At 41.3% G+C, this 16,935-nt stretch overlaps 1 protein-coding gene across 11 annotated transcripts in view; it reads left to right on the forward strand.

Annotated features, from left to right (window-relative positions):
• The window catches only part of SETDB2 (SET domain bifurcated histone lysine methyltransferase 2), a 77,483-nt gene that overhangs the window by 28,818 nt on the left and 31,730 nt on the right, over positions 1–16,935 (forward strand). For 7 of the 11 annotated variants that reach the window (XR_011466280.1, XR_011466283.1, XR_011466284.1 and 4 more), the window contains 6 exons: positions 1,802–2,021; positions 2,533–2,632; positions 3,994–4,087; positions 6,192–6,517; positions 10,161–10,249; positions 14,496–14,715. Coding sequence is in view for 5 of the 11 variants with exons in the window: in XM_070380319.1 (XP_070236420.1) it covers positions 1,802–2,021; positions 2,533–2,632; positions 3,994–4,087; positions 6,192–6,517; positions 10,161–10,249; positions 14,496–14,700 (1,034 nt within the window). In the remaining 6 variants the exon portion in view is untranslated. Of the gene's footprint in view, positions 1–1,801; positions 2,022–2,532; positions 2,633–3,993; positions 4,088–6,191; positions 6,518–10,160; positions 10,250–10,811; positions 14,071–14,495; positions 14,716–16,935 lie in introns of those variants that run through there. The other 4 variants (XM_070380322.1, XM_005904516.2, XM_070380320.1 and 1 more) reach the window with 4 other exon arrangements.

Here is a 16,935-nt window from a genome sequence, read left to right on the forward strand (position 1 = left end):
TTACTGCATGAGATGTGTTTTTGGTCTCTGTGGCTGCAGATGCTTCGGGGTAAAGTAAGAAAACTTTTAAATAGAAAAATAAATGATTTACTAAGGTAAAGATTATTGGTCAGAGACTGTCTTCGTCAACATCTTGAGCTATTAGAATTTAACAAAAGTTAATGTTATAATGAATACCTTTAGGTGATGATTCAGTCAAGGCTGCTGCTGCTGCTGCTACCAAGTCGCTTCAGTCGTGTCCGACTTTGTGCGATCCTGTAGACGGCAGCCCACCAGGCTCCTCTGTCCCTGGGATTTTCCAAGCAAGAGTATTGGAGTGGGTTACCCCACTGCCTTCTCCAAATCAGTCAAGGCAGTTCACTCCATTTCAGGGATTCTATAGAGAGTTGCCCATGTTCTGAGCAAAGCCTCCCCACCATGTGTTCAGTTCAGTTCAGTTCGGTCGCTCAGTTGTGTCTGACTCTGCGACCCCATGAATCGCAGCACGCCAGGCCTCCCTGTCCATCACCAACACCCGGAGTTCACTCAAACTCACGTCCATCGAGTCGGAGATGCCATCTAGCCATCTCATCCTCTGTCATCCCCTTCTCCTCCTGCCTCCAATCCCTCCCAGCATCAGAGTCTTTTCCAGTGAGTCAACTCTTTACATGAGGTGGCCAAAGTACTGGAGTTTCAGCTTTAGCATCATTTCTTCCAAAGAACACCCAGGACTGATCTCCTTCAGAATGGACTGGTTGGATCTCCTTGCAGTCCAAGGGACTCTCAAGAGTCTTCTCCAACACCACAGTTCAAAAGCATCAATTCTCTGTGTGTTAACGGTTATGCAAATTACTGATTCTTTCAGGCTATAGCCCACAGCCCAGACAGGTCCATCTCTAGTAGTCTTTTCCTTTTACCCCAGAGTGTTAGGCAAAAGTCCTCACTTTGTGTGTGTACCACGAAGTGAGAAAGGTTGGTGAAATGTGGCTGTCAAGGCAGTCTGAAGGAGATGTGCCAGGCAGCAGGGACCAGAGCAGTCCTCCTCATCTGGAATTCCAGGTTCACTTTAGTGAGGGCAAGAATCCTCAGAGTTCAGAACGGTCACGGCTGGATCCCTGCCACATCCCACTTACAGACACAAATACTGCACAACTTGCCTGGACATTTGTCTCTCATGTTTCTCAGAATAACTCTTTGATAAAAGTTAGCTTACCATAAAATGCCAGATGGTGTCCAGGAAGTATCATTTACTGACTTTATCTGCATTGCTAGAAAATGCACCTAAGGGTATCTCTCTAATCTAGCTGTTAATTTTGACTTATTAACTGTAATTTTAAGTTCCTTGAAAGAAAATGCATAAACTTCAGACTAACATTTTGATTACATTAAGGCTTAAGAAGAGAACAGGCACATATCACCACAGATTTAAATACATCACTTTATAAATAAAGTTTTTAAATGATAAAGCGTTCATAACTAGACACAAAAGCTATAATTGTAAGACTAGAGTTCACCTCTCTAATTTTCTAGAGTGCTTTCTGATCTGTATTGTTTTATATTGTAGCTGAATCTCTTGTCTTCTGTGATACTCCACTTCAGACAAATACTTGTTCCTACGTTTTTTCATGTACTGGAAGATACGAAGTCTCTTCTTGGTCTTTTATTATTTCTCACAGTAGTTTTCTTGGATGAATTAATGTTTCTCTTCATTCTAGAAATGAGGTTCCATACACGGTTCTAATAGAGCAGAAGAGATGCCCTTTTGTTGCTTAGTAACTGTATTACTTTTTGTCATATTTAGCTCTTTTACTTTTTCTTTTAGGAAGATTACTAAGCAGATCTGACACTGAGAAACCTGATGCTATTGATGAAAATGGAAAAGAAGAGAATATTATGAAAAATATGTTTTCCAGAAAGAGGAAAATAGAAGTTGCAGATTGTGAGGTTGAAGTTATCCCAATAGAACTGGAAGCACGTCCTAGAAGTATGGAGACTCAGGAGTATCCACCTAAGCTCCATAATAATACCAAAGAGCCTATTACGTGAGTGAGATCATAGGAACCCAGTCAAGATTGACCTATACTGTTTAATACCAATTAAGAGTAGTTCTTTTTCTTCTTTCTTATTTTCCACTCCAACTTCTGTATCTCCTGTATATCAGTTTGCTTCCCAGTTGTAAATTTCACACTGAGAAATCTAGGGCACTTAAATTTAAAAATCTAACCAACATACTGTATTTTCTCAGTTTCCATCTGTGGAACTTCATCTTTAAAAACTTTGACTTTAATCAGATTGTTTATGGATGTCATGACTTTGGCAGTTGTTTTTATTTTCTATAACCATTTTATTTGCAAAGGTTTTCTTCGTTTTTTAAATATACTTCCAGAATGATTGGCTTTAAAATATGACTATTCTAGTGAGGAGTAGGCATAGGTGTTATAACTTAGATTAATTTCTAATGAATATTTACATAACAGTGATGCTGTCTATATTTCGGGGCACAATAAAGAGCATTTTTAGTGATTTACAGAATAACTTTGTTTTCCTTTTCAGAGGAATGAAATATAACAGCATTTCAAGAATTCGATATCATTCTGTCATAAGAAGTCCTAAAACCAAGACCGTCATTATTCAACACAATGGGAAAAATATGGTAAAAACTGTAAAACATAGATGGTGCCCTTCTGAGAACATTACTACTTAATTCAAATTGTTTGTGTTAGTTAATGATGTGTAGGATTTCTTTTATTATTTTGTAATGTGGTGCTGTTGAAGTGTTAGGACTATGTTTTTTAATGACTTTGTATCCTAAGTAACGGTTGGCATGTTCCCAACTTAGATACAGAAGGAGAATGTTGATCATGATCTGACAGTGTATTCTACTGAGACTTAGAGCTATACAGTGTAAGAATTCATGGAAGAAGCTAAAGTGATAGTGTTACATAAGAAAGAAGGATGGAGTAATTTAGGTTGAGGAGATATGGTTGTGAGATGTAGGAGAAAGAACAGAAGCAGTCTAATGAGAGAGTCATCCAGAAAGCAGCACTTTACATGATAGCCTGTGAAGATACACTTTGCAGTCTGTCCTGAGAAGAATAGCTAGTCAGAGACTATAACTTAAGAGAATGATGCAAGAAACAGAACAGGCAGACAAAATGGTAGTTCATGGCTTGTTGGTGAAAAAAAAATTCTAACGTAGGTGGTACACAAATACTTGCCCTCTGCCTAGTAACATACAGAAGATAACTCCTTAATACCACATCATTATGCGAAGATTGGGCCAGGAGATCACATAGACCTGGTTTGCCCTCCAACACTGCACCTTAACTAGCTGGTTAACGTCTTCTGTCTACAATTCTTTTTCTGAAAAATTAGAATAATAATTTCTATGTCAGAATTAAGAGGGTTAAATGAGATAATGTCAGAAACGTAGTGTAGCACAATGCTTGACACCCAGCTAAGTGCTCAACACATGTTGAACGTTGAAGTCCATGGAAAAGAATAATAATGGTCAAATGTGTTCCGTGCCAAGCATTGTGCTAAACCTAATACCCCTTTTTGAAAGTTATCATTACCATATAAAGTGATTGCAGTGTCCTCAACTCATGGACATAGGCAGCTCCTTTAGCCTTTTCTTTCAAGTAACTACCCAAAGAGTGTTTTTAATCTTTGCACATCTTATAGTGGAAGCCAAATTTATCATCTGGTATCAGAATTGAGGTATACCGACGGATATATTTGTATTTTATTTTGAATTTATAATGCCTCAAGAATGTCTTGACAGTCCTTATAATTGTCATAGCTGTGGCTCATGAAAGTGCCTGGGAGTAGAACACAGCTAAAAGGGCTCCATCCTGTCAGAGATTCCTCAGGGTATCAGCTTTGAGTCTTTGAAAACTAATCTAATTGCTGCAGCCTATGAAGATTGATACTTGATGAAAGAGGCCTTACTGTTAACTTAAATTCTTTTTCCTAACCTAGAAAGTAAAGACATCTTCCTTGTTTTCTTTTAAGGGATTTACTTCCTCAGAGTCTGTCACCTCAGAAGATAATGGGGAACTTAATCCAGCTCAAGTACATCTGAACTCTAAAGCCAAGGAAATGAGAAGTAGGCTTTGTTTCATTCTGTGGTTGTCTGCCTCTTCTGCTTTTTGTCTCTCATGCTCAATACTCATAGCTCATTTTTTCAGACACTATTACAAAAATGCTGCATTCATCACAGGGCTTTCTCTACGTCTAGATCAGAGGTCGACAAACCGTGATCTATGGGCCACATCCAGCTCACCACCAGTTTATGTATGGCCTGTAAGCTAAGATAATTTTTACCTTTTAAAATAACTGAGAAGAGATGAGAAGATAAATAATACTTTGTGACACTCGAAACTTACAGGAAATTATATTTTCAGTGTTGCTAAATGTATCGGAAGATAGCCACACTCTTTTGATTTAGTATTGTCTCTGCTTTCGCACTATGGTGGCAGAGCTGAATACTCACACAGAGATGGTGGCCCACAGTGTTTACTGTTTGGCCCCTTACAGAAGATGTTTGCTGACCCCTGGTCTAGATGCCAACTGTGACCTGATGCTGGGCAGGAGAATAGCGTGGACAACTCACAGGCCATCTCTGGCTGTGGAAGCCCTGCCCAGCGCAGCCATTTCCTGACTCTTTGTTTAGGCTCCTTTAAAAATAAAGACATGACATTCTCCTGCAATATTCCAGCCAGTGCTGCCCCAGAGGATGCTTAGCAAAAAGTGAAAATATTGCTACCCTGAGTGCTCATCTTTCAGTGTTACCAGTCTTGCCATGGTATAGACTATACAGTCCATGGAATTCTCCAGGCCAGAATACTGGAGTGGGTAGCCTTTCCCTTCTCCAAGGATCCTCCCAACCCAGGGATCAAACTCAGGTCTCCCGCACTGCAGGCAGATTCTTTACCAGCTGAGCCACAAGGGAAGCCAATTTAATATTAAAACCTGACAAAACTGGACTTGAGTTCATTTACATCTCAGTATACCCCTCAGTGGGGAGATGTTGCTGAGACATGGCCCTTTGTGAAGAACTGACTGACCGTGGCCTCTTCTCCCTTTGGGCTTCCTTGGCATATACACGCCCAACTCCCCACCTTCCTAGTATTAACAGAAAGAGGGACACCTTTGTAAATTTATATCCTGTTTTTAGGCAGAGAGAGGAGAGGACTGAGAGCTTTTCCTGTATTACTGCTTAGCTCAAATTGCCCTTAGCTCAAAATAGTTCTTATGTCAAAGATGTGTATTTTGGGACAACAGTCTCATATATCACCATTAATGTATGAAAGTCATCTGAGAACTATTGCTCTTGGTTCTTTTGTTGTTTTCATTGACCACTATAGTACATACAGCAGGCACTAAAAAATCAGTTATTAATATTACTGCAAGTAACCTATGATAGGAAAAAGCAGCCAGAAACAGTGATGATTACATCAAAAACATTAATTTTAGAAAAGTATAATTTCTTTCTGCCACTGAATTGGGAGGCACAAATGACTTTTTAACAATAAATAATTTTACTTATTCCATTTGACAGGCATTCATACTTTTGAATATTTTGGAAAATTATTTGCATTACTGGATAAGAAAAATAAGCAGTTCATCTTCTAAAGTATTGTTGTTTGTAAAAGTGTAATTACTGAATGATCATCTAGCAAAAACACATATACAAAACCCATAGCGGTAGTTGTTGCTACTGGGCCTTAGAGCGGCTGACTCTTAATCAGGGTCTCCCCAGCCTTTCATTGGTATCATAAAGGCCTAAAATGCTCCCTAAACCCTCTCTGTTACAGCTGTTTAGAATATATTTAAAAAAATATATATATATTTAAATGCAGAGTCCAAAGTTGAAGAGAAGTCAATTTGTAAGGAGTAGAGCTTAACTATAGTAACAGGAAGCAACATGTATACAGATTCATAAAAAGATACTGTTAGGTAGTAGAAAGAAGGTAGACTTCAGAATCAGATATTTCTGATTCTCATTATTATTGCTAGTTAGTTGAGTGAATCCCTTAAGCCTTCAGAAGCTCAGAGTTTTCATTTGTAAAATTGAAGTACTGTGTACCTTAATACATTGTATGGATTAGCAATAATTAACACAACTTGCACTTAATTAGTATTGTTACTCTCAGCAGTATTGCTCAGCCATTTGTATTCCCTGACAATTCTTCCAAAATGTTTATTAGAGGACTCAAGCTCAAACCAAGTTGAAGATTGTAAAGACAACCCTGTGATTGATTCCGATGTGATAGATATAACCAAGTGTAGAGAAGACACTCCGCCAGGGGACACATGTCACCAAGCAGTCACACTGGATAACAAGAATGAGGTTCAAATACAAAAGCCCCAAGAGGAAAAATCTCCAGCATGTCAAAACCAGCAGGTCTTTTGTGGTAAAGAGTTACCGAATGAAACCAAGGATGCTTCATCTGATTCTCTAGAGAAGTTCAATAAAGGGAATGTGTTTCTATTGGATGCCACAAAAGAAGGAAATGTGGGCCGCTTCCTTAATGTGAGTATGTGGGCTGAGATTCCTATATCTAAACACATTTTTTCCCTAGGTTTCTTCACAAAATCATGAGGAAAATGTGACTGACGGGTTCCAAAGCCACACTACCTGGATTAGAATCCCAGGCCTCTACTTACATGGCCTTGGACGTCTTACTTGACCTCTCCAGGCTGTATTTCCCATTTCAATAATATGGAGTTAATAACTGTCTAGAGTGTTGTGAAGATTAAATGTATTATATATAAAGTGCTTAAACGGTATCTAGCACACAGTAAACATTTGCTTAAAGAAACTGTAAGAAATTATAAGTAAGAATATATATATATATTTATTGAAAGGCTTTTAAGATGCATTCCTTCAAAAAAAAAAAACAATGGGGCACATAGAATAAGTTTTTCTTTTGTGTCATATAATAGAATGTCTTATTCAGAAATGCCTCTATTAAAAAAATTTAGTTGGGAGCACTTATGTTTTACTGCTCTCACTAAATTTTGATTGATTTAGTGGCTTAGTACTGGAGAATGCAATGGCAACCCACTCCGGTACTCTTGCCTGGAAAATCCCATGGACGGAGGAGCCTGGTGGGCTGCAGTCCATGGGGTCGCTAGGAGTCGCACGCGACTGAGCGACTTCACTTTCACTTTTAACTTTCATGCATTGGAGAAGGAAATGGCAACCCACTCCAGTGTTCTTGCCTGGAGAATCCCAGGGACGGAGGAGCCTGGTGGGCTGCCGTCTCTGGGGTCGCACAGAGTCAGACACGACTGAAGCGACTTAGCAGCAGCAGCAGTGGCTTAGTACAGAAAACTATTTATCAGAATATTGCATTTTACTATCTTACTCTTTTTTTATTCCTAAGCCATAGTCATTTGCTGTTTCTGTATATGTTTGGGATATATGTAATGAGACTTATTTTCATTTATATAGAGGAATATTTATGATTTCTCTGATTTAAGGTTCATTGGGCTTCCCTGATAGCTCAGTTGGAAAAATATCTGCCTGCAGTGCAGGAAACCCCGGTTCTATTCCTGGGTCGAGAAGATCTGCTGGAGAAGGGATAGGCTACCCACTTCAGCATTCTTGGGCTTCCCTTGTGGCCCAGCTGATAAAGAATCTGCCTGCAATGCGGGAGACCTGGGTTCGATCCCTGGGTGGGGAAGATCCCCCTGGAGAAGGGAAAGGCTACCCACTCTAAGTATTCTGGCCTGGAGAATTCCATGAACTGTATAGTCAGTGAGGTCACAAAGAGTCAGACACGACTGAGCAACTTTCACTTCACAAGGTTCATTGACACTTAAGACTCCTGGCATCTTCATGATGAGAGGGAAACTTTGTATTATTGGCCATAACTACTGTGTAGGGTGGAATTGGAGTTAGATTTTCCCATCAGACTGCCAGTCTCGTCTCTCCTGCCTCCTACCATCATACATGCTTTTCAAAGAATGTATAGTCCCAGAAATTTTCCTGGGGAAAAAAGAAAAATACCTTCACCACTAGTCTCAGTGTCTGTATAGACTGTCCTGTCTTTGGCCAGCTGGACCGTGCAGAAGCCACCTGCATTCCTCCTCCTCTCTGGGCTCCACTTTGTTCTGACTTATCCTACCCAGGAGGGTGACAAGGAGTCATGGAAGCAGGACGGGAACTTTATGATAGCCTCCGCATATCCTTTGGAAAGGTCCATTCAGGTTCACTGATCTCTGGATATGGCCTTAATTTTTCTCTTTGCTCTGTATCAGAGCTCTTCTTACTCTCTGCGGGGTTCAGTTAGTGGGATGGGCAGCTTTGACTTTTCCCTTAAAATAATGGGAAGCATGCATAGCCCAAGATTCCTTTATGTATTTCCTTTGCTAAACCCAAGACCTATTTATTTATTTGTGGCTGTACTACTTGGCTCACAGGATCTTAGTTCACTGACCAGGGATCAAACCTGTGCCCTCTCAGTGAAAGTAGAGTCATAAGAACTGAACCACCAGGGAATTCCCTCAACACCTCTTTAAAATGTGACATTTGAATGGTTTGATGTTTCATGATAATCTTACATGTAATTCATGTGCCATCAGAAGAAAAAGTACTCTCAAGTCAGAAAATCTTTGAAACCAAAGAACTTTTTTTCCTTGCTAGAGAAATCTGTTTGGCCTTTTTCTTTTTCTCTCTCCCAGTTAGAAGGACACTTGGTTAACAAGAGAATCCTCTCTGAATACTGGAGTGGGTTGCCATTCCCTTCTCCATGGTATCTTCCTGACCTAGGGATCGAACCTGGGTCTCCTGCACTTTCACTACTTCTACACTATTGCCAAACATGCTGGAAGCTACTAAACATGCCAGGAGAGCCAGGAGATGAGTAAAGAATGATCCCTAGCAAAGGACTGGTAGTGGCTTTCTTTTCAGTCAGTTACGTTGAATAGTGGCTGCACTGGAATGATATGGTTGGTCTCACGAGCTGGATCCCCCCTTGTTTATAGGGGGAGAAAAAAAGGCTTTTCTGTCTTTTTAAATTTAATTTTCTACATAGATAATCCATTCTCGTGATTTAAAAACTTAAATAAAACACCTTAGAAAATACAAACAGAATTGTTTCACAGCAGCTCTGACGCTGCCAAGTAGGTACCCTGAGTAAAGCTTACCAGGCTCAAACTGAAAAAAAATGTATGGATGATGGGAAGTTATCATTGAAATCTAACAGTGGTCAGTGTGTCTGAGGAATATTCCTGGGATTCGATCCCTTTATGAATCTGGTGATAGATGACTGTGTAGCAATAACAGCTCATGTGCAGCAAAATAACACTGAAATGGTGGTGATAGGAGATAGTTATCACCATGTTAGAAGCCTTGGAAAAACAATAAATAATGGTTGTGTTCAGCAGAGAAATCAATTACTTACATAGATACCCTTTCCAAAGGATCTGTTTGATGTAAAATTCAGGTCATAACATATTCTTCATATTAAACTTTTTGTTTTGTTTTAAAAATAATGTACTCTGCCCTTGTTCACCCTCTATAGTAAAATCATTTTTTATTACTTTTTGGTATATTATTATAGTTTTTCTTTATGCAAATACAAGTAAATGTAAGGATGTGTTCTTATTCCTACCCCTTAGCTAAAAGAGCATATTACATTCAGTGTCCTATACCTTGTGTTTTAAGTTGACAATATACCCTGGAGATCTTTCTGTATGAGTACACAGAGCTCCTCGTTTTTTTTTGCTTATAGGCGCATATGATTCCAATGTGTGGCTATCCAGAAGTTTAAATAATCCTCTTTAGATAAACATTTGCATTGCTTCAAAACCTCTACTGTTGAAAACAATGTTCAGTAAATTATCTTATGCGGATACATATGCAGATATATCTGTTGAATACACTCCCAGATACTGGATTGTTGAATCAAAAGATAAATGCATTTATAATAATGATAAATAGGAGTTTTTACTATTTTGCATTTCTACTGGCAAGATGTAAGAATGTCAAAACGGCTTTCTGAATGAATTCCTACCATCAAAATTGTAATGAGCTATGATATTTCGCATACTAGTCAGAAAAAAAAAATAAGATGTGTTGGAAACAGAATGGTATTCTAATGCTTCAAAGAACAATGTATCAGGCTTTATGCTATATCTAACATGTATTTGTCTATTTTTGTTGACAGCATAGTTGTTGCCCAAATCTTTTGGTACAGAATGTTTTTGTAGAAACACATGACAGAAATTTTCCCTTGGTGGCGTTCTTCACCAACAGGTTTGAAAATTTTTTTAATATGATTAATTTTGAAATTGTGACTATAAAAATAACAGTACAAAAATATTAAAAGAAGATATATGCTATAGCCCCAACTCTCTGGTACCCTAGAATACTCAGTCATCCCAAACTGTTTAGAGGCGATAAAATTTTAAATAGTTGAAATTTTAATTCTTATTTCCTCTTAGAATTAATGTCCAAAAAGGCTAAAAATGGCAGGTCTCAGCCAGTTCAGTTCAGAGAATAAATGATGCAGAATGCTACATCTTTTAAGTCAAAACTACCCCCGATTACTTCCCCGGGCCTCAGTGCATTGCTGGGGCCCACTCTTTTTAAAAACACACTTCCTCCCTTGTGGATATTGACAAGTTTCTTCTTATTTGGGATTTTAGTAGATTTGAAATAAAACTCAAATAAAAAGAGCATTCCTAAGTAGTGGATGTTGGAGAGAGAAAACCATATTGTTGAGGAGGGTTAATGATGTTAATATGAAAATTGATTATAATCAAATGTGGTTCATTCAGGATAATTTATGATTATTTTTAAAATTTCTACTTTCTAGGTATGTGAAAGCAAGAACAGAACTAACATGGGATTATGGTTATGAAGCTGGGACTATGCCTGAGAAAGAAATCCTCTGCCAATGTGGGGTTAATAAATGCAGAAGAAAAATATTATAAATCTGTAGTTAATACCTGCTCATGAAATCAGCTGATCAAGCTGAACCTAGGGCCATGCAAAAGAACCCCCTGTGGTCAGTGGAATTAATTTACATTACGATCTGTCAAGAGAATTCCTCTCAGTTTACCCTTATTGGGAGAGTTTATTTTCATTACTTAGAAATGCTTGGAACAAAATAGGGACATTTTCATACGCATAGTCTATCTCTTTATTCTTACTGCTCTTCAACTATACATGAGTAGAATGGATGTATATATTTTATATGAAATACCACTATATAATTTGTAACTTATTTGTAAATTATGTATTCAAAAGAACAAATGTCATAGTTAATTTCAGCACTTCTTACTGCTTTTGTAATTATTATCTTTGACTTTCAGGGCCCCACAGGGCCAAATTTCACCTCTTTACCTGCAAAATTTATTTATGTTTAATTCCTGGCAAATAATTTACCATTGTGAGCCATAAGCTGGGCATCAGAGCCTGAAGAATATTAATATTATGCAAATTACTTCCAAGTATTTTAAATTAATTGGATAAGCTCCATGAAATAATGTCCCGTCAGTCCACTTGAGTGAGAAAGAAGAGAAAACTCTCCTAGGGGAAAGTTTTGGCACATTTTTTGAAATGAAACCTCTTTTCCACAGATTCTCTTCACTCCTTCTATACAAACACAGGAAAAGAGGGAATACAAACTTGGAGGAGCTGAAATATTTTTGTTCTAAACAGAGTAGAACCGTAAGAAAAGGAAACTTGAGAGAATAGTCAGATGTGGCTTATTTATTGCCAGAAGAGATGGTGCTGGGTAAGAATTGTTGTAAACAATTCTGTTGAAAAAGTCTGAAACAGACCGTTGGAGTTTCCTGGGCATAATGTGCAAATTATTTTCCTAGAGAAAAAGGGAAAGATTTACTCTGCTGTAGGTTTCCTGACCATGATCATCTAGTGAAAAGGGGGTGAGAGCCTCCAAGAGTTAAAACTAACTTTATCTATAACAAAGATGTACATTTGGCTGTCAGGAAGTTCTCCCCACCCTTGGAACCAGCATAGGAATACTAGCTCAAAAAGGAGTAATTGAAGTAGTTCTGGGTTTTTTAGGGTTTGTTTTTTTCTTTTTTCTTAGCTTGCTTCTGGGTTTAATTACCTTTGGTTACCTTTCAGACAATGGAGAAGGAAATGGCAACCCACTCCAGTATTCTTGCCTGGAGAATCCCAGGGATAGAGGAGCCTGGTGGGCTGCCATCTGTGGGGTTGCACAGAGTCGGACACGACTGATGTGACTTAGCAGCAGCAGCACCTTTCAAACAAGAATCTAAGTTTGTACCGGATTTAATTTCTTAAAAATATTGAAATAAATAAAAATTTAACTTGAAGGTAGTTTAGAGAGTGGAAAACCAAAGAGCTAGGAAAGTGAGCAAGAAATTGTAACCCGACAGTCATAGACAAATGGGGAAAGCTGAGAAGTTAATTTAGTCACAGTAAAGATACACGAATTTTAGGCAACGCACTGAAATGAAATGACACTTGAAAAGTATGGGAGATTTGTACAGAGATCTGACATCTTGATCTCCTTCATCTGTACTGGTTCCCAGTTGTCATCTCCCGTCAGCATCCTAGAGATTCCCTTTGTTTTTCCAACGTCAGGTCTATTTCTAGTTAAATCCCCTTATTTCTCCTTTCATTAATTTACTGCCACATATGGGCATGGGGTCACAAAGAGTTGGACACAACTGAATGACTCTCACTTTATGGGTGAAGCACATCGTCCAATACCTTTTGAAAGGGAAAAAATGAGACTATATGTTTCAACATGTTCTTTTGCCCTTACACTTGATTGCTGTTTTGGCAGGGCAGAGAGTTCGTGAGTAGCTTTCATACCCAATTTTGAACATACCTACTACATTCCAGTGTTGCTGCTTTGAAATCTGAAAATGTTTTCACCTCTGGCCTTCAGAGTGACTGTTGGAAGTCAGAGGCCATTCTTTCTCTCTTATATTTGTGACCAGTCTTTCTCTCTCTCGAACCTTACAGCAATCTCTCTGACCCAGCGTTCTGTTCCCAGTAAAGGTCTATTATTATACCTGATACTAGGTGCTTGGTGGGATCTTTCAATCTGAAAACTTTGTTCTTAGGGTCCTTTTTTTGAAGTGTTTCTTTAATGACAACTTATCTGTTCTCTCTTTCTAGAATTCCTGTTACCCAGACAGTAGACCTCCAGGATTGGTTCTCTGATTTTCTTACCTTCTCTGTTAATTTCCAGCTTTGTCTTCTTGCTCTACTTTCTGGGAGATTTCCTCAACGTAATCTTCCAATTTGTCTATTGTGGTGGGTTTTTTGGTTTCTTAGTTTATTTGAGGGGGGGGGTCTCATTTTTTTATTTCTAGAGCTCTCTGAACATTTTGTTTTTCAATAGTATCCTATTTTTGGTTCATGGTTGCAGTATCTTATCTCTTGGAAAATACTATTTATATAGTACATCACACACAGGCATTCATGCCTATATTTTCTTCCTGAATATTCTGTGACCTGCAAGGTTTCTGTTTTTCTGTTTCCTTTGGTCTTTGTCTTTCAGGTTTTAGGCTCTCCTTAGTGATCTTGGCAGTCTGCTCCTCCTCAAGAGTGGAACACTGAAAAGCTGAGATTATGATCTGAGAATGGGGGAAGGGGCCCTTCACCTGCTTCACTTGGCCCAGCTGAGCTATTCAATCTCTTTTTCAGTCTCTTTAGGACTTTTTGGCCTGGCAATGAGTCAGTCTTACCGCTTGAAGGCAAAGCACTGCTGCCAGAGCCTGCCCTTTTCTCTCGTTTTGCTGCTGCACACACCTGCTTCTGTAATTCATGTGTGTTGGTCAAGACTAAGTTATCCTTTTTAACACTTTCTCTTTTCTATCCCCAATTTGCCTCCTTTCCTCTCTTCAAAACCTGCTCAAAAAAACAAGACTTCAAGAAGTTTTTCCTTTGATTGCCTCAGCAAACCACCAGCTATTACATGTTTCTTTTTTACAGAGCAACTTATTTTGTAACTGCGATTTAATTACCCGCGTCTATGTTCTTTTGTGTATTTGTTCCGTGCGCCAGAAACCTCATCTTGTATGGTGCTGTGTACATTATGGGTGCTAAATAAAGGCTTACCACTGGAAACTGGCATTGTACTGTTAATTCTGCCTCCGCTTATGATAGACGTATTCAGCCCAAACTTGGGGTGTGTGTGAGTGAAATAATGGCTGACCACTGGAAACTGGCATTGCACTGTTAATATTTGGGGGGGGGGAGGGGGGTGTGGAGTGTTAGTTTTGATTGTGCCACATGGCATGTGGGATTTTAGTTCCCCCAATCAGGGATTGAATCCGGGCCCCCTGCAGTGGAAGTGTGGAGTCTCAATCACTGGACCGCCAGGGAAGCCCCACGTGATAACGGCTTTTTGAAAATAACGGGTAATCCCTCAGGAAGACCCATCAGTTCTCCAGCTGAGTCCAGGGGCTTCGGCCACCTTTCCTCCGACCATCGGATAAGTGGGCACAGGGTGGGGAGCGCCTGGCGTGATTCGTTTTTTTTTTTAAAGCAGTTCGAATTCAGACTCGGAGGTAGAGAAGCCGTCTGCAAAGCCTCGGTGCGCTTCCCCGGTAGGGGAAATCCATCAGCTTGATTTCGCCAAAGCGGACTTCCGGCGGCGGGGACGCAGCGCGCAGACATGGACACGGCCGGGCCTTCCGCGCCCGAGTCGACCCGCGGCGCCAGCTGGTCCGAGGCCCAGGCCGCGCGGGACATAGTCCCGCTCCCGACCGGTGAGTACGGCGCCGGGGGCGGTCGGATGGGGCTCGGTGGGGGCCCAGGGCAGCTCTCCGGTCGCCGCCTTATGGGAGTCGCCAGCCCCCACTCCGAGACCGCGCTGAAGTCTTTGCCCCGCGGCCCCCGGGCGTCCACCGCCGGCGGCCCCGCGCCCAGACCACTACCCGGGGCCTCTCGGAGGGGCGATCGTTTGCCTCCGTTTACCGTGTGCCTTGCCTCCCCCACTGCAGATGGGACAGCCCATTACTGCGGTCCTACAGCGCTAGGAATGCAGCCAGCTGGGAAAAGCGAAAGAAAAGCCTGTGGGTTTCCTTTCCCAGCGCGGCTCCACCCGCTTTTAAAACAATGCGGTCGGAGAAGTGCCCGGGGGACGGGGGAGCTAGGTTGGAGGTGGACCCCTTTTGAAGGGACTGGTCAGTTGGGTCTCAGGATCAGTTGTTTAGTCGCTAAATCGCGTCCGACTCTTTGTGATCCCATGGACTGTAGCCCGCCAGGCTCCTCTGTCTAAGGGATTCCCCAGGCAGGAATACTGGAGTAGGTAGCCATGCCCTCCTCCAGGGTATCTTGGCAGGCGGATCATTGGCAGGCGGATTTATTTATTTATTTATTTTTAAACCGCTGAGCCACCGGAGAAGCCGGGCGGGGAGAGGGGGTGGGGCTGGCTGGGTTTCAGGAAGCAGTTTGGAAACTTCACAGAGAATGTAATGTTTTGGAACCATGCCCTCCTTTCCATTTAGTAGTTCAAGTCTGTGGCCCTGTCTTTAAGTGAGACAGCAGCCTCTTGAGGGGGCAGCTTTCTTGCAGTTCAACAGGTGTGGGTCTTCTAACCCGTGTAGACCTTCTTCCCAGTTTAGGCTCAGGACCAGGTGCCAGGAATACAGTGATGAGCTAGGCAGACCCTGCCCTAGAGAATCTAATAGGCAACTCGTGTGTGAGCTGCTGAGAACCACAGAGGCGCAAATGAGGGGCTCCTTCAGCTCAGCCTGGTGTTCAGGGGACACCCTGTCTTCGTTTTAAAAGGCAAGAGTCAGTCACCCAGGGGTAGAAAGGGTGAAAGGGCAGTCCAGAGATGAAGACTCGAATAAAGGCGCCAGCCACAAAACATCAAGTGTGGCAGCCACAAGTGAAGCAACATGTTGACTATTTCATTTTAGCCAGCGAGCATTTAGCTAGTGGGCTTCCCTGGTGGCTCAAACGGTAAAGACTCTTTCAGCAATGCAGGAGACCTGGGTTTGATCCCTGGTTGGGAAGATCCCCTGGAGAAGAGAATGGCTGCCCACTCCAGTATTCTTGCCTGGAGAATCCCGTAGACAGAGGAGCTTGGTGGGCTACATACAGTCCATGAGGTCGCAAAGAGTTGGACACAGCTGAGTGACTTAACACTAGCACTAGTGATCATACAGAATGCAAGATGAGTTACTGGAGATGAGGTTGTTTCTCGACCTTTCCCCCAAACTCCAGACTCCTATAACCAATTTAATCAATGCCTGGAGTGATCTCAAACTCCTGTTTGCCTGTACACACCCACATTCTCCAGACCTACTCAACCACTAGCAGCCTTCCCCCTTCCGTTCACCCAGGTGCTCAGACCAAGACCCTAGTGCCACACTCAGTGCCGCTCTTTCCTCCTTGCCTCCCACCTCACGTGTTAGGCAGACCAGTCAGTTCTGTCAACAAAATGTATCTCAAGCTTGACCTCTTCTTGCCACTTCTATCACTACCATCCAAGCCACCATCATCTCAGGCCTAGACTGTGGGTTTCCTGGCTTCCACTCTAGCCTCTCGTACAGACAGGACTGCACGGTAGCCAAAAGGACCTTATAAAACAAAAAGCAAATATGATTCTCCTGCTCAAAGCCCTCCAGTAGTCTCATTGCTTCCAGAATAATCTTACTGTGGCTACCGTGAACCCCGTGTCCTGATCTGATCCCGTCCCTACCCATCTTGATGCCTGCCACCCCTCTCTGCCTTGTGAGTCCTCTAAACCCCCACCATATTCAAATCTCTGCTCAGCGGTGACCTCCACAGACAGCCTTGCCTGCCCACCCTGTTTAGAAGAGCCGTCCCCCGTCCCTCATCAATCTCACCCTCCTTCCCTTGCTCGGCTTTTCTTCATACACTTACTACTACCTGAAAATAATGTGTTTGAGGGTCTGTCTCTACTACTAGGATGTAAGTTTCATGAGTGTTGAAATTCACATCTTATTCCCTGCTTT

This window comes from Bos mutus, chromosome 12 (genome assembly GCF_027580195.1).
Source record: "Bos mutus isolate GX-2022 chromosome 12, NWIPB_WYAK_1.1, whole genome shotgun sequence".
Lineage (NCBI taxonomy): Eukaryota > Metazoa > Chordata > Mammalia > Artiodactyla > Bovidae > Bos > Bos mutus.